Source organism: Electrophorus electricus, chromosome 21 (genome assembly GCF_013358815.1).
Source record: "Electrophorus electricus isolate fEleEle1 chromosome 21, fEleEle1.pri, whole genome shotgun sequence".
Taxonomy (NCBI): domain Eukaryota; kingdom Metazoa; phylum Chordata; class Actinopteri; order Gymnotiformes; family Gymnotidae; genus Electrophorus; species Electrophorus electricus.
The window spans coordinates 9,039,092-9,066,172 of NC_049555.1; the positions used below are offsets into that span (position 1 = coordinate 9,039,092).

The window sequence follows — 27,081 nt, forward strand, 5'->3', positions numbered from 1 at the left end:
CTTTCTTACAACAGCCTTCAGCTCCACCAGCATCTTATCTGAAAAAACAACATGGGAGGATCTTCTGAAAACCAGTTCAGACAGTTCAAGCATTTGGGTTGGACATCTTTTATTATCATATTGCCAAAGCTGTACAGGTTCTATAAATACTTTTTAAACACTGAAATATTTACATCCATTAGCTCTTTTCCTCTCCTTCATCTTTCTTTCCCTCTTGTTCTCAGCAGTAAGTAGTTGGAACAGAATGAAAAGAGCAGGCAAGCCCAAACGCTATGGCGTCTGATTTTCACTCAGCACACACCAATTCAAAACATCTGTCTTTGGAGACACTGACCTGGCCAATCAGTCTTGTTCTATTTACAACTACACACAGCGAGGCCTCGACAACCATCTAAAAACGATTACTTTTCATGGAGAAGCACACTAGCAATTTCTTACATACACACTCAAATGGGTATCTGTTTAAAAGCAGAGGAACACAACAGGACATTAAAATCTATGACATAGATGCCATAACACAAACTTATCCATGAGTTCTCACACACACACACACACACACACACACACACACACGCAAAAAAGGGATAGGTTAAACTGGCTGTTTTTTTTTTTTTTTCCTTTTCAAATTACATATTTCCCCTCAAACAGTGATTTGACAGCAGGACATCAGTAGTCTTAACAGATGTGAACACAAGAGATCTCCAAACACAGCTGTTTCTTCAGCTTTCAGACACTCAATAATGCCTCTGTGTATGGTTCAGAAATATCTCTGAACACATCCACTCCCTCAGCCCTTCCTCAGTTGTAAGGTCTTGTTCTTCACAACCCACTATTGTATTGCACAGCTACTCAACAAACCACAGTTTGTTTTAGAACTTTTTTTTCCCCCCAAACATTGCTCCAGTGTAATTTACAGCAAAATTGTTTTTAAACATTATTAAATTTTTTTTTTTGTTTATTTTTTTTGTTTTTTTGCTTTTTTTGTTTTGTTTGTTTGTTATTCCCCTTACAGCAACATGCAGTCAATCACAGCGATTTACAGACAAGAGTTTTACAGTAGAACTAGTGGGCTGGGAGCAAAGCTAAAGCATTACGCACATTTTGGACCACTTTGAGCATGTGGAGTGGGCTGAAGAAATACTTAAATGAGTACCCCCGGTGACCTGCTGCAGTGACACACCCATGTACATGTGTATACACACACACACACACACACACACACACACACACACACACACACTCACACACTCGAGAGAGAGCTGCACAGTGCGGCACGTGATAAATGTTTCATCAGCCTTGAGACAGGACACACTGGAGGTTACGGTACCACTGAGCACATAGAATAACTAATTAGAGTCTCTGGAATGATGGTCACCAGGGCAGGTCAGGGGACGGGGCAGAGAGCTTTGCCTGGACAGAGGTTACGCGCCTGGGCATTCTGGTGCTGATCCGACTGGGCTGCAAGCACACACACCTCTGAGCACATGCGAGGGCCCCAGCGGCACGTATACACACACCGGAGGCAGGAAAACAAGGAGGCTGGCAAATAGCTGCCTACATGGTTAGCGTTCCCATGGTGAGGAAGCGGACATGTAAGGATGTTTGGACAGTGGGGAGTGTGGATCATTCACAAGGTCAAGGGCCAAAGCTCAAAAGCAGCAAAGTGATAAGGGCATGTTTACTCATCTGGGTACCAGACAAAACACTTTAAGGGCAGTGATGGGCACTGGGTGCAGGTGATCCAGATGCAGGGAGCGAGTGAGCTAGCAGCTCGAGCCCTGGGTCGGCAAGCCGGAAGCCAGGCTACGCTTTAGCTAAGACGGGGCCGTACGGAGTAACATATGGTGGCCGGAAGAGTGTGCACTAGCTGGGCAGCGGGCGGGGGGACAGCATCTTGGGCTTGCCCTCGGCCTCCTTCCCCCTCACCGCAGCCATGTAGGAGAACAGACACAGCACGGAGTAACAGATCTGATGAGCCTGGTAGTGAAGAGGGAGGCAGGGCAGAGAGAAGATGAAAATTATTCCTGGAGGTGCTCCAGTAAGGTGATCTGAAGTTCTTAGTGGAATATGATCACCGGCCCACTCATCTTACCATGGGAGTCTTGTACTTGTGGATCACCACTTCTTTAGTTTCAGGAACTGAAATCACAGGTGCAAGAGACAGAACAAGTTTGGAAAAGGTGGGGAAAAAATAAAGAAAGGAGAGAGCAGTAATATAGAGTCATAGTGAGAGAAACGGAGCGAGCCAAAGTGAGCGAGCATGAGAGAACGAAGAGACACATGGCCCATGGCAGAAGTGAGGAATTAACAAATAGTTAAACACAATAATCATCATTACAAAAAAGTAGGCATGTTTTGCAAAACTCAAGTGATATATTTAAAAGAAAATCATTAACAATGAGGCATCTGGTTCTGCTAAAAATAGATGGACAAATCAGTCCAACACATTGTTTATTGTACATCAGTCTTGGGTGATCGCTTCCTGCTAAGCTATGAACAAGTGAGACCTCTAGTGGTCCTTCAGAAGAAGACAGGCAAACTCTACCGTTAGCAGAGAGTGCCTGAGAAACCACCTCACATTAAGAAACCTATTCTGGGCATTAGCAGACTTGCAGCCGCTTATGGAATGGTTACTGCTACAAGCATGATCACATGAAGATCAGGGACATGTTTGAAAGTCAAGGCGGTGGAGATGAGAGAGAGACAGCCGTCGGTCAGTGAATGGATGAGGGAATGGGGTGAATGAAAGGGGAAGGGTTAGAGGAGGAGAGGTAGAATAGTTTAAGGTGACAGCACTTTACCTGCTGGAGAATGAAGGTTTTCATAGCAGCAAAGATGAGGGGGCGGATTACAAAAAGGAAGCACAGAGACACGGCAGTAACCCGGCCTAGCCCTGACCTTAAGACTACATAAAGTTAACTCCCATCGGGCAACACTACAAACACCAGGCAACACCAGCCATTCCTCTAAAAGATGTTGGTGTTTCTGAGGTGGATAAAACAATGAGACACACACGTCTGGATGTACAATACTGTATGCACTGAGGGCTACCGGGGGGGGGGGGGGTGTGTGTGTGTGTGTGTTAACCTTTCAGATCAGGTGAGAACCTGTGCTAATGTAACTGTACTGATGTGAGGTTTTTCAAAAAAAGTTCCACTGCATCTCACTCTGTCAGTAGTAGGTTTTTAACGCAAGTAGTGGATACATATGACAACAAACAAGAGACACACAAACAACGGATAACCCCCCCCCCCCCCCCCCCCCAACACTAACGATAAAGAAAAGAAACATCTAAATCTAAAGTTTTACTATTATTTACTACCATTACGTTCCAAGTCTTCTATTATACTATGTAAATTGGATTACTGCCGTGCCGCGTACAGGCCTAGAATCAAAATGGGGGTAATTACCAAATTCCTCCAGGACAAAGACTCCCTTCACTGTATTGCACTTTTTAATGTGATTCAGCTCTATGAAAACCTAAAACGAAAACAAACAAAAGAACAGGGCACAGCATTAGCAACTCATCCACACTCGTGGAAACAAAACAATGGAAAACAAAAGAACAATAAGAAGAAAAAAAGGCCGTTTTAAAGAAGGGACAACCTGAACATTCACGTGGACAGTAAAACAGGGAGAACGGAAGGCGGCACACAATAAGCGAGCTTTGCTGAAGCTAGCAGAACTGAAGGAGGCTACAGACAGGCCGGAAGTTTCCATGCGGAGATGTTTACATGGGCCAAGTGAAATACGGCTGAGCTTGGTAACGTCTCAACTCTCAAAAGGTTCGTTTAACAGTAATGGTAATTTACCCAACAGCAAAAAGCAAATAAAGTGTAATTTTTATTAATTTAGCATACATTATGCTGTTTATACAAATGGTAAAACCATTGGGGGTCTGAGGTCGAATACAAACTTCCTGAATTTGAACACAGATACATCCTTGTAAGGAGAAGTGCTCCATATGCTTACAGGCCCATGTAAAAACGCATGAAAAATTCTTTTATCTTCAGAATATAAAAAAAGAGAAGCCCAAAAGAACTGAAGTCTGCTGTTACAGCTACAAATGGAGAAAAGGACAAAAAATGACGCGCTAACAAGCAGAGACAGCAGAGGTGGTGTACCTTCCGCTCCTTGCAGGGGGGGAGAGCATGGGAGAGAAACGCTTTGGATTATTTATCGCACAAAAGAGCACAAAACCTCCCCCCGAACAAACAAAAACAAGTCACCCACTTGTATCACCTCCCCACCCAGAAGAGATTCAGGAAGAATCGGCAACTAATAATCCTCAGTGAGCCCATTTCCAGAAATGCATACTAAACTAACAGTATATAAATCTAAACTAAACTTTATACATACATACATCCACCCCAACTACATGCTTATCCACCTCAGCAATGCAACATCCACCCGCACTGGAATGCGTGGTTCGCACCTCCGCCCTTAGCCCAGAGCCATGGTCTAGCCTACATCAGCTGGCAAGAACCATGAGAACATTCTGCACAAATAGAAACAAGTGTACAGTGACAGCTTGGGGGCTTTGGCTTCAGTGGTCTGGCCTCCAGAAGGTGGGATCTCCACTAATGGGGAGGAAACGCAAATCTGCCAAGTGCTGGAGGTACGAACCTGAGAGTAGGGGGATGGAGCACTAGAGCTGAGAGACCATCACTGCTACAGATGCTCAACAACTAAGACCTTAACTAAATACAAACCAAAAACCAAAAACAAGAGAAACAAACAAGCAAAGTCCCCAGAACACCTTTAATAAACATTCTTTTGATTGACCTACCAGTGCTGCAACACCATTTGGCACAAGTAAAAGTTTCCCTCAAGTATTGTTTGCCTTCATTAATGAAGACTGAATAATACACTGATGTCACAAAAAATAAAAATAAATAAAAAAAATTAAAACCAGCCCATTTCCATAAAAATATCCAGGAAGACCAAAAATAAATACATAAATAAAACATCACCATACTTCCTTTGGCCTGTGTATAGAAAAGGACTTGTTCCTTCAAAAGGTTTACATCTGATTTTAAAAAGGCCACAAATTTGTATTTACTTTTTACATTAAAGGGTTTGTGTGTTTATTAAAACAGGCTGCGATGAACCACTTGGTTAATTGGAGAACCTCACAGACAGGTTAAGTTCTTTATAACTCACACTTGTTAAACACTACATAACTGACAAGTAGAAATAAAACATTACATAACTGTCTGTCATTAAGCTTAAGGTTCCATAAGGGTGTGTCCAAGTTCATACTTCTAATAAAGTGCTGATGAAATGTAATCATGGCTTTGGAACATTCTAGAAAAAGCATGACTCTACAAGCTAAAATGTACTATGAATCATTCAGTCAAGTCAGTTACTGCCATGTCTTACTCATCATCCTACATCTTACCTCAGACATACCAAAACAAATTACCGAAATCACACCAACACACACCCACACACTGTGAAGACAAGGATTTGGTACCACAGTAAACAACAGTTAGTACTAACACAGTTTATGTATAATGTGCACTTTATTTTAAAAGATCAAATAATTTGCTAGTGACTAAGCAACTGAAAAGCAAACATGCAACAAATAAAGCAAAAAAAAATAAAAATAAAAAATAAAAAAATAATCACAAGCTATTCCTCTCAGAACTCTGGTAGCAGATGCCAATATTTGTAACAAATTCTAAGCTTTAAATTTTAAATATTTCGAGGTAGCATAAATGTTACTTCTGTTAACCTGCATCAGGAAGTTCTTTGAGGAATATAGCCAAATAAAAACAACGTGAAAAAAAAAAACAGGCAAGGAGGCATGGAAGAAAATCAGAGAATGACAGTTTACGATCGAGAGTGAATAACAGGAAATGAAGTGAGGGAGAGTGATGTGCAGTGGGTGGACACCGAGTTTCTGCATGCATGTTGTTATAGTAACGGGGCCAGTGGTGTGGGCCTCCTACCTGGCTGTGCATGAATTTGAGGTTGATTCCCTCAAGGGTGACCTGCAGGAGACCTCCCTCCCCTGTCTTCATATCCTGCACAGGGAACTCTCCCCCTAATTCTGGACCTATACCCACACCACACAAAATAAGCCACAAAGAGAAGCATGAGTAGCTGTGAGGGCCTAAGAGGAAAACTGCTATTTTTTTTTTAAATATTTTATTTCTTCTGGTACTACATAAAAACACACGTGTACAGCATGTACCACAGTTTAAGACAACACACACACACACACACACACACACACACACACACACACACACACACACACACAGGTGTGCCTTTGTTATACCTGGTTTTATGCTTTGCTGCCGTGCTGCTGCACGCTCCATGCTGTCTTTGACACAGTAGTACAGTTCCCGACACTGTTGCATGCACACACACACCCACCACACACAGTGTGTTATTAGTACCACATAGTCCAAATAGTTGCCTTGTAACAGTGTTTAATTTAATTGTCAGATGCATGTGTGTATGCGTCTATGTTTGGGTCTGTGTACCACATGTGTAATCCCTGTGTTTTACCTTCTTGGTGTAGAACTTGTTGAGTTGGGTCTCCTGACCGTTTCTCCTCCACAGACACAACACTTTGGTCTTGGGGCAGTAGGTCATATTGATCAGCTTCTCATACCACCAGCGCTCATACACGGTGCCGATGTTACTACGCAGTACGATGCAGTCATCACACACCTGCTCACACATGCACATGCACACGCACATGCAAACATGTAAGGGTACCAGGAGCAGATGCAATCATCATCTTGGGTCTCGCACTCACCCCACACCTGCCTCTACACTTACCTCCATAAAAAAGATGTCCCCCGTGGTGTCAGTCCCAGCATGCACCACAAAGGTCTGCTTCTTTATGTGCCGGCTGCCGCTCGGCCTTATGGGAAGCTCCCTCCCGCTCTGCAACGACACAGCATGCTATAACTGGTGGTGCCTTGCTCTGGGGAAGCACCGTGCTAGGAGACAAGACCGTGGCACTCACCAGCTGGGCGAGCCTGTCCAGGACCTCGTTGATCTCCTGGCTGTACGTCAGGCCGATGTGAGACTTGCCCATCAGGCGGCGGACCTTCTTCCTGATGTCGCTCTTGTTCACCTGTGCAGAAAGCAGACCACTAGCGCTCAGACGGCGCAATGACAGCCGGTAGCTGGAGTGAAAGTGTGGGGGCACCGCTATGAGGGGGCAGTGAGATCTACCTTCATCATCAGCATGTAGGCGATCATGTTGTGCAGCAGGGTGGCTAACAATCTGTCCTCGTCATCCTCCAGCCTCTTGCGATCATGTTCGCCAAGTGACAAGTACCTGAGTTTTGCATGAATGCATGGGCCTTCATCACTCAAATGCATGAATAATGCATGAACTACTTAATTACTTATTTTAGTAATCATGGTGTATGGCTTCATAAACAGTTAACAAAAATTATATTTATTCATTACATTCTTGATTTCTCTGGCCAGCAACACAGAATCTAAAAAATAAAATAAAATAAAATAAAAACAATAATAATAATAATAATAATAATAATAATAATAATATCTGGAAACACATTAGCTACATACCGTTTTCTTACACGTGCCCACACTGACCTGTCAATCATCTCCTGTGGGCCCTGGTCCATCCCCATTCCCTCTCTCTCAAGCATCACCGCATCCAAGAATGCATCCTCCCAGAACTGTGGTTGGTCCCACAGAGTCGAGCGCTCCTTACCTACACACACACACAGTAAGAGACCAGACTTCTACAGAATAATAAATCCCTAGTAGTTGGACCTGGCACATGGCCACAAGCACCCCCTCCTCCACTTTCACACTGTTCTATTTTAGCCACCAACAGGCAAGGTGTTGAATTAAAGCGGTCCTCCCCACCAACAGCACTGCACGTCATCAACAGCAAAGCTTTCCAACTATCCTACCACAAGTCTGGAGGTGCCATTTCACACAGCATTCAAGCTTGCACAACCACCTTTAAAAATCAACCCTTCACTTCAAAATCAAACTGTAAACACTGGCTTCAGGAAGCATCCACACTGTAGGCTTTACAATACAGTGTCTTTTGGATTGTATATAAAGTGCATGTATGAATCTACAAAATCATAGTCATACATGTAGTACTGTGGAAGTCTTAGGCCACTGTTTTGTTGTTTTAGCAATGCTGTAATGAACATGTCTAATTATTTATCAATCTGTTTATTAAGATACAAACAGAAAATACAGGAAATATATGCAGACTATTTAAAAAACACAATTTTTCGGAACAAAATGGCTTCTAGAGGCAAACATCCATATTTAAGTGGGACCTCCTATTGCACTAAGCACATCTTGGACTCTTGCAGAGACGGTCCTGAAGTTTTCTTGTTGAGCTAATCTTGTTTCATGTGTAAGGGGAGGTCACACTAAATACTGGCCACTGTAGCCTATAGAAGCTGTTTTCTGATTTTTTGGTTGTATTCTAATAAAGAGACTGGAAAATATTTTTAGCATTGCTAAACCAATAGTGGCATAAGAGTTTTGTACAGTACTGCACATGTACACATACTCCATATTTAAATATACTGCATGCCACTCTGCAATATGGTCCATTTAACCTTATAATGCAGCCTTAGTGCACATGTGCACCAACACACACTTGTGCAGTTTTTGTTCCGTCTTCCTTCCCGCAGACATGCCATACAGCCATATACACAACAACACAACACAACACAACACAACACAACACAACAACACACACCCCCACCCACCCACCGCACAGCCACACCCAATGCAGGTCGAACCCTACTCAGAGAGAAGGTTTCCATGGCAGCGTCCTCCAGTTGATCCCACACTGAGCTCTTATCCCTCCCTACGCAGCGTGAAGAGGAGGAGGGCAGAGAGGAGACGCAGGGTAGCAGGGGACGGAGAGGGTTAGTGAGTCAGTGCAACAGCAGCGGGCTGAACAGTGCTGCAGACAGCCAAGCGAGCCACGCGGACACAAATGAGCAGCCAACTCCCAGAACACAATGCAGAAGGGCAACTGCCAATTGCTGGCGATTATCTAGTGCTTTTACGGATCCAAGAGGCTTAAGGAGTTAGCTTGGCGGCTGGACATGCCTACATTTCCTCTCTGTTTGATCAGTTAAAGAATCCCATACTGCACCGTTTCAAAATTGATGCAATAAATAACAGGAAGAGTCACGGTTGTATTGGACAGATGCAGTGAGGACATTTTCATGACAAATTTGGAAAACAAAGTTGTGTACAGAAACACGGTGACGAGCATGAAGACCACTGGACTTCTACTACACGCATACACAAAAAAGGCGAGAAAATGTAGAAAAGGAAGTGAGGGGAGAAAAGTGGGTAGAGGAGGGGGCGGGGCAAGAGGAGAAAAGGCCTAAAATGAACATAGGAAACATAAGGACATTTAATACATGAGAGGAGGAGACAAGTCCTACCCAGCAGCCCCTCACACAGGTAGATTCTCATGCTAACATCTTCAAGGGGTGGGGCAAGGGCTCCCTTAGCCACACCCCCAACAGGCTCCTTCACACCCATCTTCAGCTTATGGGTTTTTCCCTGGGTGAGTGAGTGATAAAAGTGTTAGCCAATCATTAGTCTATATCTATTTATACATTCATTTATAAATTGATCACATTTGATGAAAATAACCCAAACATATTTCATTTTAACAGCAAATATCTAAAAGTTGATGGTTATTAATATGTGACAGGTGACCTGCTGTAGTGGAGAGGCAGTGGATTCAACAATGGATACCCACAAACACAGAGCTGGTGGCAGGATTGGTCTCGATCTCGCTGTCTGACAGGGTTCCGCGGGACTGCGCGAGGTGTGGCGAGGGCCGGCCAGCCAGCCCGTCTCCCGCCGTGCTGCTCAGGTCACTGTCTGCACCCAGAGTTTCGCCTGAGCTGTTGCTCACCTGCAGGTCAAAGGGCAAAGGGCTCAGGGCAGCGAGACTGCAGCGCGAGCTCAATGGGAAGCACGGGTGTAAGTGTGAGAGTCAGTGAGCCGAAATGAAGGGGTCCAAGTCATATTCGGTATCGAAACAGACAGGACAATAGAAGCCAGAAGTGCATACACACCTGTACTGTACATATCCCAGCAACTGGAGGTTGCCAGTTCAAGCCCCACTGCTGCCAGGTTGCCACTGTTCGGCCCCTGAGCAAAACCCTTAACCCTCCATTGCTCAAGTTGTATTCAGTCGTAATTGTAAGTCGCTTTGGACAAAAGCATCAGCTAAATTCCATAAATGTAAATGTAAATCTGCAAGCTTGAAAATTGTTGCAATTGACCATAAATGGCTCAGAGACTGGCTGAACAACGACATGAATATGAAAAGAACAAAGAAACCCCAAACCCTGACTAATCTATAGACATAAGAATGCGTACATGAGATTTGTACGGCCTGGTGAGTGTGTGTGTGTGTGTGTGTGTGTGTGTGTGTGTGTGTGTGTAGTGACTTAGGGTTGGTCGTGCCCTACCACTGTGCTAGCCTCAGAGTCCTGACTGGTGCTCCTGGTCAGCGCTGGAGGCTCCGAGCTTGCCACCGACTCAGTGTCGCTCTTCTGCACAGACAGAAGCGTTCCTTAATGGCCAGTTCCAAACATATTCATGTTAGAGAGCTGCACGGGATGAAACTGAAATTCTGTCCCCACCCATCACAGGCATCCCTAACACTACCTCCCCTCCCCTGGCCTCAAACCCATCTCCACCCCACACCTGTCACAAGGGGAACGGGTTTCTGACCTGAGAGCCCGAGGTCACGCTGAGGCCGCTGTCTGCACTGATCTGGGATTTCTTCTCCTCGGTGTCGCCCCGTTCTGGGCGATGCTTTGCCCCGTCAGCACCTGTGGGAAATGCAGAGTCAGTCCATCTGTCCTCCAGCTCCCTGCACTGCACCCTGAGACATGTCACATGACTGGAAGCAGGCCAGAGGACTGAGGCTACACTGGATGCTTGGGAAGGAACCATGCACGTTCCATGAGTCTCAACCAGAATGATGGCTTTTTAATCACAATCCTTCAGCAGGCTCCACGAGGAGGTCACGTCACAAAGTCAAGTCAACGATCCGGCTGCTTACTGAGGAGCTGCCTAGGGTTGTGTCATTTGTAGATGATAATGGTCTTGTTTGCTTAGCTTACCCAGTATGAGCCTAGGAACTACTGGAGAAGTGGGCCATAGTTCATCTTTCCTGGCTGGGCCAGTAAGCAAACAAATTTAAGCCAAGTGCCCTACAGTGTTTCCATGGTTTGTTAGCAAGTCGGACCCGTTAAACTCTATCGTACTGATTCATTTTCAATCTGCTGAGTCTACACATGCCAAATCTGCACCCTGAGCAAGTAGGTCTAAAATATGCTACATAAAATGTGCCTGAGGAAGCCCTCAGTTTACTGAATATGTTACTGGGTTGCTTTCAAAAAAGATGAAGGAGCTTCAGTGTTACTAGACATAGATCATGAATTCCTTCTACAAACGCACGTCTTCAAAAACCAATCAAACCCTCGCCCTTGTGACAGGTTGGTGTGATCAGTGATTCCCAAGCACCCAATTCCACACCTGAAAGCAAGTGACCGTGAAGTCTACTGTGCTTAGCACTTTTAAACCCTGCTACCTACTACCACCCATCAGACAATACAGGGCAGGCAGAGAGAGAAATCTGGATTTAATTACAGAAATTTACACAAGTACGCATACACACACGCATATTTGCAAGGGGCCAGTTGAGGTCACAATAGCACTATTTTGTCACATGTTCACACTGACAAAAGCAGTCATACATACATGCAAGTAAACACACAACCAACCAACCAGACAGGAGAAGAGATGAAGCTGAGCTGCCAACGACCAACAGAACTTTGTGTGCGTGTGTGTGTGTGTGTGCGCTCCAATGAACCACTGTCTATACTGTGTCACCCAATGTGCTGGCACTGAGGAAGAAAAACAACTCTCCATTGCAGTAGTAATCCCCAAAGACATTAAAGTGTCATCTCCTAACCAGGGTTGGTGAAGTCAGAGGTCAGTGTTCCACTGACAACATGCAGAGACCAAACTCACGTGTATCAGTTTAGTGCTTTACAAGGCATCAGCTGCAGAAGGCCTGGCTCCTAAATGCACTGGTGGATCACATTACCCATCACATTATATTGACATTAGTTGCCTTTTCAAATATCTAAGCCAAGTTGAAGTCCATTCCCCCCAAAAGGAAAAGAGATTACTTAAAATGGATTGTTACACTATTAGAACACATGCATCATGGCATGACGTCAGCCACAGACACAGGTAACAAGACCAGTAGAACTGAACTTGTGAAGCTAAAAACAGGTCCATTATCAATCATTTATCATCAGGAAAAGAGCCGAGCAGCCATTAATCAGAGGAACAGAGTCCTTCCTGAAAACCACTGCAATCTGGTCATTTTTTATGCCACCAAAACAGAACATACAGCAACACCCCAGGGTGTTGCAGGGTGGCGGCAGGGGGCCAGGCTAACATTGTTCAGTGTGAAACAGGATTAAGAGGACTGGGTACCGGGGTGGTGGAAGGTTAAACTCCTAGTTCGGAAAGTCTAATTAGTGCTTAGCGAAGTGATCTTACTCTGTTCTTTTTCCATAGCTTTTTGCTTTCTGTTATCCTGGTGCTTGCTCCACAATTCTACCCAAGATGCATTGCAAGCAAGGAGAGAAAGACAGAGAGAGTGTCAGAGAGCTGGTTGAACCATTAGATATGGAGGATGAGCATTTTTGGAAAAAGAAAAAGCTAAAAATTATTTTTTTTTAAAAAGTGATTTAAAAAAAATAAAAAAATCCCATTTTCCAAGACGAGGAAGGTTTGTAATGTTCACACATAGCCATATTCTTGTGGTAAGTTATTAAAGCATCTGCCATTACAGAAGACATAAAATCTGACTGGGAGGCCACAGCTAGTGACGTCACATTACAAATCATCCTGAGCACTGCAACCCTGATCCTGGAAAGCCAGACGCCAGACCGCCGCTGTCCTACGGGCGACTCCCAATTCAAGCACCCGCGGCGGGTCTCCCCTGCCGGGTTGTGGCTTTCGGGGGCCAGGGTGGAGGCTGCAGGCGGCGTGAAAGGCGTGGGATGTGGGGCGAGAGGTCAGCCTTGCAGCTGCTGCGTGGAATGGGGTGCTGCAGAAGCAGACAGTGCAATCTCAAAGACATTCTGTAGAATTGAAGGTGCATCTTTATTAAAGAACAGACAAGGCAAGGTTATGAGGGTGGGGATTTTCCCCTGTACACAGCCCAAGATGCGAAACACTGGCCTGAAGCTGCTGCCTAAAGATGACGTCAAGGTGTAGTGGGCCAACCAGGTTTGGAATAACGTAACGATCTGAGGCAACACCAATCTCGAGGCTGTTTACAGGGGAGTAGTGATCTACCGCTCATGCTGGAGACAGACGGGGCCTTTTTTTGAACGGGACAGCACAGGACCTTCAGGGTCCCGCCTTTCCACGACACACAGCAGCAGGTTTGGGGCTCAAAGGAAACTTACTCTACCATGCAGCCAGGGGGTCCTGGGGGAGTCAGGAGTGGCAAACAGTCCAAAACCAACACGCACTTTACATTCCAGAGATGGGGAACTGAAACGTACTGGGCACATGATCATCACAGTATTCTGGTAACGTGCCTACACCAGCCAGTGCCTTTCCAACAAGCTCATTCTATGGCTGTGGGTTTAAGATCTGAAGAACGGAGGACTTCAAGAAGGAGGACTTTATCAGGAACGATTTAGCCAAAACTCTCAGGCAGCATTGTTTGGCTCGCAAGACCTGGCAAAACGTTGGTGTAGACAGTTATCAGAACAGAGAAATCAGCTCACAGAGAGAACTCAGGGAGACGCCGCCCCCTTGTGGTTGGGGTGGTATAACAAGCAGGGAGGCGCATGCAGACGGGGCCGAGGTGTACACACCAATAGAAGCAATAAAATTCTCTTCGTTCAGACTCCGGGTGTCAAACTGGTGCGCCCCTTTCCCGGAGGAAGGGGGTGGCAGCTGAATCCTGGGCACCAGGAGCACGCCTGCCGCCCTGGCGCTCTCCACACGGACAGACGGGCTCTCCTTGCTGCTCGGACTGCTTGCCCCATCCGTGGGACTCCGCTTTCGCTTCTCAGGCTCTGTGCCACAAAGGGGCGCCACGCGCAATGACGTACACGACAAGACAATAAAAAAGGAGGAAATGCTATTATACTGTTGGCTGTTGCGAGAGAGACCCTGATCCAATTGCAGGATTAGAATTGCAACATATAATTTTTAAAAATAATTGTCAGTGCAAGAAATTTTATTTGTCGGTAACAATGTCTTTAGGTGAAAAATGCCAACAAGGCACCTGTTTTGATGAAGGACATGCTAGAGCAACTGTTTTAGTCTGGAAGCGGAAAGATTCGTCTCATGTTACCTTTGGTTTGGTAGTGGGTCCGCGCTATCTCTAACAGACTGAAGACGCTTGCCATGCCTCCCAGACCCGCGTTAGTGTAGGAGTGCTCTAGACTGGAGACTGTGCATTTCAACAGGTCCAGCATACCTTTATACACCTTCCTGCTAATCTCCTATACACACACACACACACACACACACACACACACACACACACAGATGAAAGAGAAAAACCTTAGTGCAAACATACCAGTTAACTGACTGTGAGCACCATGTTCTTCAGACCCAGTTGCCCTTGCCAACCCACCACGTCCGGAATGAGCTCGTGCCGGGCGTCCTCCTCCGACTGGACGGCGCGGTTGAGCTTGCTGAGCACGAAGACGCGCAGCTGCTCATTCTCCAGCAGGCGGCGCACTTTCTTCATGTTGAGCCAGCCGACACCCTGGCCATCCAGCACACTCTGCACCACCTCCTTCAGGAACTGCTGGTTCTCGCTGCAAAAACAAGCACGCTGCGCACTAGATACTAGCCCTTGCCCGCTCAATGGGATGTTTCAGCTGCGACGCAGGGTACAAGTAAAGCGGATAGAGGACTTGTTCGGAATGTGTAAGGAAGGAATGGCGACCAAATTTAAAGGGGACCAAAACTTAGTTGAGACCACATTAGCTGTCAGCTTCACTGTCTTTGAAAAAAAAAGATCTGGAACTACGCATCCAGTGTGTAGCTTTATGAATTCTGAGTGTATCCACAAACCATTTTTTGTATCCCCCCCCCAAAAAAGGACCGCTTTCTTTACAATTAAATTCCAGACAGTGCTGTGGTTCTTACTAAACCCAGCAACAAATGTTCCAGTTTCACAGACCGTCCAACTAATTTTTACAAACAGACCAAACGTTGGGTGACCTCTTAGAAGAGGAACCAGGCTGTGAGGAGATTGTGAGGGGCTTGGAGAGTGGGCTACCTGGTGTTGCTAGCGCGGCCTTGTGGTGACGGAGGCTCTCTCTTTACTGTGGGGCTGTGCTTTATCACGGAGGACTTCTGATCCACCAGCGCACGAGGTGCTCGGCCGCCTGGGAGGACACACACTTCTTTAGAACCCGATATCAATCAAGGATATGTGCACACACATGTACAAAAGGCACAAAAAACACACACCAGCACACAACACAAAACCTATATACTTACTGTACTCAGACATACTTAAAAATTCATCATCACACACTGGCTAAGCTGAACACGCAAAAACAACCAGTTCACTGCACACCAGAACACCAAATGTACATGACATTTTACAGAAGATTTTTTAATAGTAATTTGATTCAAACAAATGTCATACAGAAAGAAAAAAAAAAACTACTCTAAGTGGAAAGGAACACACACAGTTCTTCTTCCCCCTGAAGGTAAAATCTGCTGGGGGGGGGGGGGGGGGGGGCAAAATGGTCAGTGATGCTGGATAAAAGCTACAGATGAACAGGAGGAGAGCAGCAGACTGGGGACCAGACTCTCTCGCACACACGCACACTGGCAGAGGACAGAGTGAGAAGAAGGAGTGGCGAAACAAGTGAGTGAGGAACAGCCTGCACGGCACGACACCGACACATCATGTGACTCATGCAGAGAAAGGGAACAAACAAAAACAAACAACAACAAAAAAAAGGGGGGGGGGGTAAGCAACAAAAAGAAGAACAACAAAGTCACGATGAGTTCAGATGATAAAACCGTGTGGTTCAGTTTGCACGGCTGATGCGGATGCAAGTTTTCTAACCACACGCACGAAGCACGCTTATGGACACATGCTTTGGGGCGCCAGCAGAACTGTATACACGCACTGCATGTTCCACACTTCTTGCTGTGTGGGTAGATGACATGATGGGTTGGGCCCTGGGCCATCAATAAACAGCGCTTTATTTCATTCATCTCCCATGTCCTATCAAATACACTAATGAATGCTCATAGAGTAGTATTTGGAGTTACAGTAAGGACATTTTCCTTTGTGAAATAGTACAAGTGAAGTAAAGTATTGTGAAAAACCCTTAGGCCACCATTACAGTTGTTTTGGTAATGACCATATATAATTATTTCTCAGTCTCTTAGAATACAACCAGGAAAATCAGAAACAGCTTCTATAGACTACAGTGGCCAGTATTAAGTGTGACCTCTCCTTACAATTGAGCAATAGCAGGAATCTGGCTCTCTTAAACCTGAAAGGAATGGAACCAGAAGATTAGCTCAGAAAACTTCAGGACCGTCTCTGCAAAAGAGTTTAAGATGTGCTCAAGTGTGTCCCACTTAAATACTGACTTTTGCCTCTAGAAGTCATTTTGAACTGAAAATCGTGTTTTTAAAAATTGTCTGTGTATATATTTCTTGTATTTTCTATTTGTATTTTAATAAAGAGGCTGAGAAATAATTACATATGGTCATTATACCATTGCCAAAGCAATAAATCTAATGGTGGCCTAGGACCTTTGCTTAGCACTGTATCTGTAGCTAAAAAAGCCGTTCAGTTAGAGTCTTCATTACGGTTAAGATCAAACAAACACATATGATATGGAGGTTTTCTGTACTCCACGTCCAGTGTCTGCATCTCTACATCTTTATCTTATTTACATAACTCACCAGCAGATGGTGCACTTTTATGTATGCTTGCTATGCTATGCTTATAGCAGTTGTATTCCTAACTTAAAGTTCTACATTCTCTTGCTGTAACACTATAGTCTGGGGCTACTCACTCAATTTTCTGACTAAGGCTGGATTTAGTAATTCTGTGGAACGAAAACTCTCCTCGAGGGATTAAAATGATGGAACACGGGCATGGCTCGTGTGAAAAACAGTTGGCAGCTGTAAAAAAAAAAAATTCAGCATTTTTTGAATTGCAGTGCACAATGAACACATGCCAAGCCTTTTGAAAGGATTATATAAATTTCTTTTTTTGTGCAGTGAAAGAACTCCAATGTCCCTCAGCACATCTCCCACTACATGCTTCTGGCATCCGGACTTATTCACCTTGCTTTCACATTTGAAAGGACTGCACATTTGCCACCATTTCTGAAGGCTAGCTTGGGCTGACTGCTGACGAGTTCTAGTGCTCGTGTGCGCGACTGCACCTACTGCACCTTACTTGCCTTTCTTTGTGAGCACAGAAAAGTAAAATAAGTAACTGTACAGAACCGTCTAGAACCATATCGTGTGGCTTTAGAGAATATCGGGCGTTTTAAACTCTGGACTATGCGGATGAGAGAGCTGGGAAGATACGGGCCTATTCTTTTGTTTTTAGTTTGTATTTTGCGTATATTCTCTGTATTGGATTTGCCCTCCAGGGTTAATTAAAGTTTGATTGATTGAAATAATGACATTCAGTGGTGTTGAAATTACTTCTTTCTAAATCACTTGTCATGTCCTAAACAAATACATTTACAGTGCCCAGGAGACAGGCATTGTACACCTTCATTATTGCCATCTGGCAAGTTATTGTACAAAATTAAAGCTTCAATCACTCACTAAGCATCTGGGGTGAGTGACAGCATGTTATCTCTGTGTGTGTGTGTGTGTGCGCGTATGCATGTGTATAGATAGCCATCTATCAAGGGTAACTCAGAGATATACACCAACAGCTCATTTTACTCTAAAGTTATGGGCCCAACCCTCATACATTAGCATGAAAGTGTAGGAACGGGTGACTCTTAGAAGCACAACAAGAAGCAATGGAGGAGGAAGAGGATGCTGGGAGATGTAGGTGACTGGCTTTGGAGAAGCATGCAGCTCACGCAGCAAAGGGCGGAACCCACCTTCTCCGCTCCCCGGGCCGACCTCTGTTATAATCTCCATTAGAGAATTTAGCCCAAATACTGGACACAGAAGCCAGAATTAGTGCAAAGGGAGGGTTAAGAGGACAGAGAGCAACACCGGCCCAGACAGAACCAGTCCAAACATCAACCCACGACTACAACCACGAGACACTACAAAAGCACAGTAGAGAAAACCAGTAGCAGGACAAGGAACACAAGAAGAGTGAGACGTGGGGGTGGGTGGGACAGAGAGAGAGAGCGCTATACTGTGGTGGCTTGAGTATTCCAGTACAGTCCACCAACGAGCTCTGTAACTAATGCTGTGGCATATCCTACAGGGCACTAGGGGAGCCATTTTGCTCCATTAGGATTTCTCTAAGGAGACTGAGACAGCCGGGACAGACAGGAGATACTACAGGAGAGTGGGAGAATATCAGAGCACAGGGAGTTCAATGAAGTATGTAGAATGTGGTACACTGTAAAAGCAGTATGAAATATAAAGTAGCAGTAGTATGAAATTTAAAGAAGGCTTGTGTGGTTGTAATTTATGGCTCTAGTTTAGACATAGTCCTGCTGTTTTACCGCAAAACACCAGTACATAAGTGAGCAGGGCAGCAAACACACACTTATTTTGAATACAAATTACACATATATATTCCAGGAAGAAGCCTCTCCAGTGAGCTAGCAGCTAACGGGAAGGGGCTTGATCTCCTGCTGGCTGTGCTCAGCCACTACACCCGCTGCACACAGGAGAAAACTGGGATCAGCACACACCGGCCTCCACCCACACCACAGGAGCTCATAAGCTCTAGGACCAGCGCAGTTTGCCAGAGTCCACATGGGGTCTGTTCCAGGTTCCACCGCACAACAGAGGCCGTGCAGAGCGAGGCTGAAAGTTTCTAAACATACGAGTCTTTTTCTTTCCCAGCTCAATTGAAGCTCTAAACGGAATGGGCCATGTCCACACAGGAGGCCACAGCCGAGGGCCGAGGGCAGCGAAGACAAGGACTCAACAGAAAACCTAAGCCTGGAGATGCAGCATTTTAAAAAGGGGGAAGTTCTTCGATTTAATGCTTAAAAAGGGCTTCTTTTTTGACATGTGTGTGTGCTAGTATTGCTCACACACTGGTGCCACATACATACATACACACTCCCCCACACAGTTAAGGTAGAAAGAGCAAGAAAGTGTGGATATACCCTTTAGCGTGGGCACACACACACACACACACACACACACACACACACACACACACACACACAAAGAAACACAGACGCAGACACACACAATTGCTAGTATGTTCAACGGAGGTGAATGCAGGGCTCTCATTCTCATAGAGGTAAAGGTCTAAGGTAATAAAACACAGCAATCTGGCACAAGTTTGGGTCAGGCTACAAACATACCAGGACGGACAGGACTCTTCTCCTCATCATCTGAACAGCAAAAACAATGTATCCAAAATCATGAGCAAATGAAAACAAAGGTAAAAAAACAACAAAAGATCCACAGCTACATGCTAAGAAAGTGAACGAGCTCTTTTCAAATGCCCACTTTTTCTGCGAATGGCAGCTTTCTGGGGCACCACATGCAGCTCCTGGTTCACTTCTGGTGTAGCACCTCAAAATGCTGTTAATAGATCAGGGTTCGGGCAATAAATCAGGCAACAATCCTACCAACCTTGATCTGTTTATTCCTCTAAAAGAAAACCTAATTCTTATTTTTTTCTAAAGAAACATTTGATGAAAAAGAGATTAAAAAAAAAAAAAAAAGAACAAAGACAAAAGAAGAAATGATAGCACCGGTAAATGATGAATAGTAATGATGTGTTCTCATCAGAGTCCTAACCCCATGACCTTAGCTCTGAGCAAGTGTGCTGTTAATTACACCATTATCTACAATCTGGTGTCATAAACCGACATTTAAGTGCACAGTCTTCAATTGCGGCTCCAATACCTTGGTGACATGGTGACAATTTATTTGTGCATTTAATCACTGTTGGTGACTTTTTGTAAACACATTTTTGATCTTGGAGTGACAAAGTTCAACTATAAAGGAGCTTAGATATATACAGTGTATTAGAAGGTGCAGAGAGAGCGAGAGTAAGAGAGAGAGAGCGAGCCACAGGGACAGCGTTTGACTGGACTGGCAGGACAAACGGACGGTGAAGTGTTAAGGATGAGTGGTTGGCTCGGTGGATGAAAGGGCGGGTCCGGCAGGAAGGCAGCAGGCCCTGAGGCTGCACGGAACCACGGGCCGTACCTTTAAGGCTGGGGAAGGGGGTGTTCTTCTCCCTGGTTGCTTTGTTAGGCAGAGCCAGGCTGGACAGGCTGAAGCTGGTGCCATGGTTCTTGTACAGGTTACCTAAACAGACGCCAGTATGCACACACACAGTGCACCAGTATTACAGGGACACAGACCTATTCATAGAGACACTGAGCAAAATAATCTAGAAGTGCACAGAGATACAACAGCAAAGAATATCAACATAAGGTGTAAAAGCCACTCACTGGCAAAAGACATGAGTCCTCCGAAGCCGTCGCTACTGTTGTTGGACACACTGGAGTTGGGGGAGCTGTTTTTGGAATCGCCCTCACCGTCCGACTCACCCGGCAGCCTCAGGCTGCTTGGCCTCAGCGGGCGAGATGGCCTACACACACACACACACACACACACACACACACACACACACACACACACACACAGACACACAGACACACAGAGGTGAGACAGTGTGTTTGAGTGTGTGTGTATGTAGACATGAAAAGAGAATTAAATAAAACCAAAAACACACAGGCTTTCAGCTTGCATGTTTTGAAGTCTGGGAGTGAGTTGATTTAGGTAGGCACAAGCTTCATACAATCACAGAATTGAGCAGGTCATTTTAATCTGCTACTTACGTTCTGATTTAAACTACTATCTCTTTGTTAATAAGATTAAAGCTCTGTGTGTGTGTGGCAGGCATACTTGTTTCCGTTGATATTCTGGTTGAAGCGTGGTGTGTAGCTCTCTTCTTGTTCTTCACTGTCAGCCTCCTCTTCTGTAGGAAAGCCATACTGGGGCTCAAAATACGGGTTGTCATACTCCCGCTTCTTATTGGCTGAGTCCACAGGGGCCGCCTCTGGGGCGGGTCTTGTGAACGGTGGGGGAACCAATCCAGGAATGGAATTCTGCAGAGCCACACTAGCTGATGCCTCCATCTCAACAGGCTCTGCCTGCTCCTAGAAAAAAAGTATTGTTTTATGGCATTTAGCTGACACTTTTATCCAAAGCAACTTACAATTATGAGTGAGGACAACTTGAGCAATTGAGGGTTAAGGGCCTTGCTCAGGGGCCCAACAGTGGCAACTTGGCAGTGGTGGGGCTTGAACCAGCAACCTTCCAATTACAAGTCAAGTACCTTAACCCGTGAGCTACCACTGCCTGTTAATTAGTCATATTAACATTTGAAAGCACAATACAATATTCCACAATACATCTTATTACTGAATGAAACCCTTTTAACATTTGAACGCACTGCGTTACCTTTTTCCCCATAAGTTGTAAAGTTCCTACTATAGGTAATTAATAAATAGATCAAAACTGGTTAAAATGTACAGGTATTTTTCAGTTCCTCATTTGAAATAGTTTTTAGTTTATCCTCTCATTTCACAGGCTAATAAAATCACAGCCCTTATTACGACTTTCGCGCCGACTGAACAAAGCGATTCTAACCGGCCCCGGACGCACACTGCTGAGAGGAGTGCTACTGACGTGATTGACTCCCTGGATGACTGTGCTGGGGCTGGAGCTGGCTGTGGTACTGGAGCTGGAGCGCAGTGGCTGGCTGTCCGCCTCTGGGAGGGCCTCCGATTCGGGCATGCGCTCACCAGCCTCCCCCTTAAACTCCTGCAAGTCGCGGATCTCCACCTCGTTGGCATCCTCCAGTGCCGCGTGTGTCAAGGGGTCCACATCTGCAAAAGAGCGTGTCGGAAGGACGGAGAGAGAGGGGGAGAGGGGTGGACATGGGAGAGAGAGATCAGGAAAGATTGAGACTAATGTACAATGCCACGTTCCATTTAGAGACAGCAGCAGTACTCTGAAGGGAACATCAGCTGAGCTCTGAGAGAATGTCCAGCAGTATTTCATTAGCAGGTTAAACCTCAGTGTCTTAGTAAAACACTAAAAATGTTTGTCTATTTAAAGCCTCATCCATGCATAAAAAGGGGGTGATGTTTGCCAAAGCACAGCAAGGAAAAGCTTTAAAGCAACTTTTAAAATGATAGCCATTTCAGTATCTTGAATCAAACTGAACTGAGAGCCGTTTCTGTTTTGAGGCAAGCGGAGAGCAGGAGGGAGTAGGAGTGGAAAAGAAAGGAGCAGGGGGCTAACTTGGTGTGTCACCCTGTATGTCCCCTTTGATCATCTCATTCACGAAATCTCCGAGTGAGGAGTAGGAGGAGCTGGAGTCGTCGTACGCCTCGCTGTCACTGCCACTGTAACCGGCAATGCAAACAAACACACAAACAAACATGAACCATGCAGCTCATAAAAAACAAAACACAAAACAATACATGCTTACTAGCGGAAGCTAAAACACCTGTTCACTAACCGATATAACTGACAAATTTCCAGCACACTGGCTTTAACAGTATGTGTGTGTATGTCTTGCCCACCTGTCGTCTGTAGGGTCTGAGTCGTTCGTTTCATCCTCCAGTGGGCCACTAATGGCCTCAGCAAGCTGCGAGTTGCCATCATACACGCGGTAGAACACAGGCTGCAACTGGTGAGCATACCACTTAGGCTTATCACCTATTAGGGAAGGGTCATACACATCTGGCACGCACGCACGCACGCACGCACACACACACCTTGCATTATTTGTGTTTATAAAGAAGGTGGCGTTGTTTGTGCTGGGCTGTGAACTAGACTGCGAGGACCTGGTTTGCGGGCCGCACATGCTCTTACTGTTCTGGATCCTCTGGAAGGCCAAGTTAGTGGGGTTCAGGGCCCACTCGCCATAGTATTCCACGGCCTGCGTGTGCGAGAGCTTCTCGGTGAAGGCTGTGCGGCGCGGGCGAGAGGCCAGGAAGGACGTGGCCTGGAAGGCCACCACAGGCCGCGGGAAGAGCCGCAGGGTGCGCGTGTGCAGCTGGAAGCTCTGCAGCATGTTGGAGGAGTTGAAGAACCTCACCATCGCCACCCTGCGCACGGCAAAGCGCAAATCCACAACGCTGAGCACTGAGCGTGCTGCCACTGGTCTTCCAGTGTTTGTCAGGTAAGGTCTGGCAAAACATGTATGTGCTGGACCGGCAGGGTCCGGGCTGGGCCCTGACCGTGCTGGAGCACTCACCTTGTGGCCACATCCACTGAGTCTACGTCATTTCCGTAGATGAGGGGATTAAACTCGGTGGAGGAAGGGGACGACTTCTCCCGGCCAGGGGGGATAAGGGGCAGGTCCTGGCCCTCCTGGAACTTCTCCAGGTTTAGAATGGGCTGAGTGTTCAAACTCATACTAGCCAGAGCCTGCAGAGAGGCAGGGAGAGGGTGGGGGAGCGAGAGAGAGAGAGAACTTAATGGAAATGATCCGTATTTTACAAAAATCACAAGCCTACAACAGAAAGGGGTAAGGTTAAGCATTCTCACTTCAGGCATCAGTGTTTCATGTACAACACTGCACGTTTTCATATGCAGTATGATAAGGGTACGCAAGAGTGTTTAGGACCCTATACATACATGCCTTTGATTGGAATCTACGAGAAGAGTCATCCAGTTACCAAAACCGAAGGCAAATTGCTTTTGTGTACTGCACGCACACAAAATTACCTCAGCCTTGAGTGTGACTGACAGCTATTGCCTGAAATGAGATGCCTAATTAGTGGGTTGAAAGGTCAAAACTGTTAAAGAGCGGGGTAGGTTCATCACATCGAGCCATTTTCAAATCACTCTGGCAATAGTGCTAGTGCCTTGCCACTCGGCCAGTGCCTCGCCGACGCAGCTGGGATTCCAGCAGATCTTTACACACTCTGGACAGTCCAGGCCAGCCACGCTGCCAAGACAACGCATCATCGGTTGGATTTACCATCTGCCGCTTCAGGGTTCTAAACCACGCTTAGAGCACAGGAGACATCCAGACATGCTCAAGCCAGACAGAGTGCGGTGAGCAGCAGAGGATTACATCTCAATCCATCAGGGCCAGGGAGAAAAGGAGAGGGGATGACCAGGACTTTAAATGTGTGCGAGTGTACGTGTAGAGTGTACCTCTTTAAGTAAGAGGTTATTAGAGTAGGTTTTTTTTGCATGTGATGTAAGAGAAAAGAAGACAGCCGTGCACATCTGGGATGAAGTGCATGTGTATGTGCAGAGTGCATCTAAGTAAGAGTAGGAATGGGGGGGGGGGGGGGGGGGTCGAGCAGCAAGGGAGCATGGCGGAGCAGAGGCTTAGGAACCTTGGAGTCTGTAGCGAAGATCTGTTTTTGGGTGATCACAGTCAACCTAACCAGACACTGAGAAACACAAGAACAAAACAGAGCCAGGGTCACATGACTGCCGTAGGATCAGCGGTTCATGTGACCAGACTGGAGGGCAAAATGGTGAGGAGACAGACCGACAGACAGACAGACAGACAGACAGACAGACAGACCGACCAAGTGTGCAAGAGTGAGGAGGACATCAGAACACGAAAGAAAGGAAGGAAGAAAGTGTGCTTTTGCACAAACAACAGAATGGACAAAGGGCAAGTTAGTGAGAAACACAAGGACACTAGACAAATTATGAGAGTGGTCACAGAAGCTGAATTTCTCTTAAAAACCTGATTTTGAGTAGGTGACATTGGCAAACAGTAAAGGCAAAACAAGCTATGAACTTCAGTAATCTGTAAAACAGGTGTTTGGGGGTTTTTTTTAATACAGAATATGAAAATCACACCTCTCTGGTCCTTTTTTAAGTTCAGGCAAAGAAACAAAAACAAACACACAGACACAAGCTTGCCAAAAATGAAAATCTGCCAACAGTATGATTTGGATATCATAATCTAACGCTACAGCAAACAGGCTTTCATTGACTGATTAAGTTTGCGTCACTGGTTTCAGAACCACGATGATCAGAATACCACATTCTGATTTATAGTCATCATTGTTAATAATAATCATTAAGACTGAAAACTAAATAGCTATTTGCCAAAAATAACTGAATAGTAATTGAACAGCAGAACTCACCAGTATGAAAATGAAAAAAATATAATTGATAATATAAAATAACAATGAGTTAATCAAATATTAATGCATCACTGAACTAAAATAAAAATGTATTTATGTAATTAATGACTGTGAATAATGGCAGGATGTAGAGTTTTTGTTAATTGAATCAGGTGAAATTAGTTGTGCCCTGAATCAGGCCTGAACTGTAGAAGATGTGTGAATGGTTCCCATATAGCAGTTTCTGAGATTAGTCACTTTAGAAACCTCAAACTATTGCTGTGTCTATGAGCAGATGCACCCAGAACTCTCATTACCTCCGAATGCTAGAACAGACCGAAGGAAGGAAAAAACAAAAAACAGATGTTCATTAACATGCACTGCAGTTACTGAACAGATGTAACATTTCCATTTACATTAGAATATGGGAAATGTGATCAGAAGAACAACATTATTGCTGAAAACTAAAAAAAAAAACATCATAGGTGGTGATTTAATAAATAAATAAATAAATAAAATTATTATTCATAATAATACCTACACACACCCACACACTTATCTCAGTGCACACACTTTATCCGTGTGAAATCTGTACCAACGATCATATTTCTGGGAAGTACTAAATAGAGCAGAGTAAGTCATTTTTAGCATACCTGCTTCAGGTGCTTCTTCAGCTCTGAGGCCTCCGGCTCAGGTAAAGGTGGGAGTATTTCAGCGTTGCTAGGAGCAATGACCTGTCAAAGAAACGTACACATCCAGAATTAGAAAAGAACTTTCCCCGCCTTACAATGTCTGCTGAACGGCGTGAGGCTCCAAAGACAAGAAAGACGAACAACCACCACCACCACCATCATCATTAAAAACAGTCCAATTGACTGACTACAGTACTAGAGGTAACTGACCTTGTTGCAGTCCAAATCCACCAGCCAAACATCGTCCGGCATCTTAAAGTCGGCCTTGTAGAGGAAGAAACTGGCGGGCACGCCGATAATGTATGGAGTAGGAGCCAGCAGGAGCTGGGAAGAGAGGAAACATGAAGAGGCAAAGCCTGTTTCACCTGCTCCTGTAATGCGATTACTCCAGTGTTGTGCAGTCACGCGCGTGCAGTCGTGCTTTTTAGGAACACCGATCAAATCATTGGAGCCGGTTGCAGTGATGGCTTATCGGGCGTTTACCTGTTCGGCTGACGCCATGCAGGTTGGCAACAGGGGGATGACTGGGAACATGTACTCCAGAGGGTAGATCATGGCCACAAACGCCATCACGCTCATAGAGAGCGCGTTGTAATCCCGAGATTGCAGTACGACCTACAAACAGCAGAGGGCGCTTGAGAGTTCATCTCGTATCCTCACAGAATAAAGGGCTGAAGGCAGCAGAAACTGATGGATGCTCTGTAATATGCGGCACCCCAGAGCTGGAAAACTACACATAATGGAGGTGATGGATGATCTGTCTGACAAGCTGTGTGACAATCACTCTTTAATTTATTATACTATATGTGCCCTGTGTAAACTTGATCAGTATGTCGATATACATGAACCATTTCATTAGCTATTTTAGAATGCAAAGTACATTAAAAATATTGTCAAAGATGTGGCAATTATTATGGGGAGATTTATGTGGAGTTTGTGAAAATGGTTATTTGCTCCCAACACTTTCGTTAAGTGCTTTGCTGAACTATTATATAAAGACTTTCTTGGTAAGCAACAGTCTGACCTTAACATCACTCACAATGGAA

General features: G+C 45.2%; 1 protein-coding gene across 50 annotated transcripts in view; it reads right to left on the bottom strand.

Annotated features, from left to right (window-relative positions):
* Positions 1-92: 92 nt before the first annotated feature.
* Positions 93-27,081, bottom strand: part of madd (MAP-kinase activating death domain) — a 42,548-nt gene continuing 15,559 nt past the window's right edge. For 4 of the 50 annotated variants that reach the window (XM_035521010.1, XM_035521012.1, XM_035521013.1 and 1 more), the window contains exons 6-40: positions 26,519-26,650; positions 26,246-26,359; positions 25,997-26,077; positions 25,661-25,669; positions 24,597-24,653; positions 23,501-23,673; positions 23,116-23,351; positions 22,824-22,983; positions 22,540-22,643; positions 21,922-22,121; positions 21,136-21,389; positions 20,679-20,818; positions 20,431-20,532; positions 18,174-18,233; positions 15,347-15,455; positions 14,693-14,879; positions 14,408-14,558; positions 13,923-14,126; positions 12,589-12,645; positions 10,741-10,841; positions 10,476-10,559; positions 9,755-9,913; positions 9,432-9,552; positions 8,777-8,839; positions 7,588-7,708; positions 7,198-7,303; positions 6,986-7,096; positions 6,796-6,903; positions 6,520-6,684; positions 6,287-6,359; positions 5,955-6,061; positions 4,125-4,133; positions 3,411-3,480; positions 2,093-2,139; positions 93-1,977 (exon numbers count right to left, since the gene is read on the bottom strand). In XM_035521010.1, coding sequence (XP_035376903.1) covers positions 1,864-1,977; positions 2,093-2,139; positions 3,411-3,480; positions 4,125-4,133; positions 5,955-6,061; positions 6,287-6,359; positions 6,520-6,684; positions 6,796-6,903; positions 6,986-7,096; positions 7,198-7,303; positions 7,588-7,708; positions 8,777-8,839; positions 9,432-9,552; positions 9,755-9,913; positions 10,476-10,559; positions 10,741-10,841; positions 12,589-12,645; positions 13,923-14,126; positions 14,408-14,558; positions 14,693-14,879; positions 15,347-15,455; positions 18,174-18,233; positions 20,431-20,532; positions 20,679-20,818; positions 21,136-21,389; positions 21,922-22,121; positions 22,540-22,643; positions 22,824-22,983; positions 23,116-23,351; positions 23,501-23,673; positions 24,597-24,653; positions 25,661-25,669; positions 25,997-26,077; positions 26,246-26,359; positions 26,519-26,650 — 4,089 coding nt within the window. In that variant the 3' untranslated portion in view covers positions 93-1,863. The remainder of the gene's footprint in view (positions 1,978-2,092; positions 2,140-3,410; positions 3,481-4,124; positions 4,134-5,954; positions 6,062-6,286; positions 6,360-6,519; positions 6,685-6,795; positions 6,904-6,985; positions 7,097-7,197; positions 7,304-7,587; positions 7,709-8,776; positions 8,840-9,431; positions 9,553-9,754; positions 9,914-10,475; positions 10,560-10,740; positions 10,842-12,588; positions 12,646-13,922; positions 14,127-14,407; positions 14,559-14,692; positions 14,880-15,346; positions 15,456-18,173; positions 18,234-20,430; positions 20,533-20,678; positions 20,819-21,135; positions 21,390-21,921; positions 22,122-22,539; positions 22,644-22,823; positions 22,984-23,115; positions 23,352-23,500; positions 23,674-24,596; positions 24,654-25,660; positions 25,670-25,996; positions 26,078-26,245; positions 26,360-26,518; positions 26,651-27,081) is intronic. The other 46 variants (XM_035521018.1, XM_035521014.1, XM_035521015.1 and 43 more) reach the window with 46 other exon arrangements.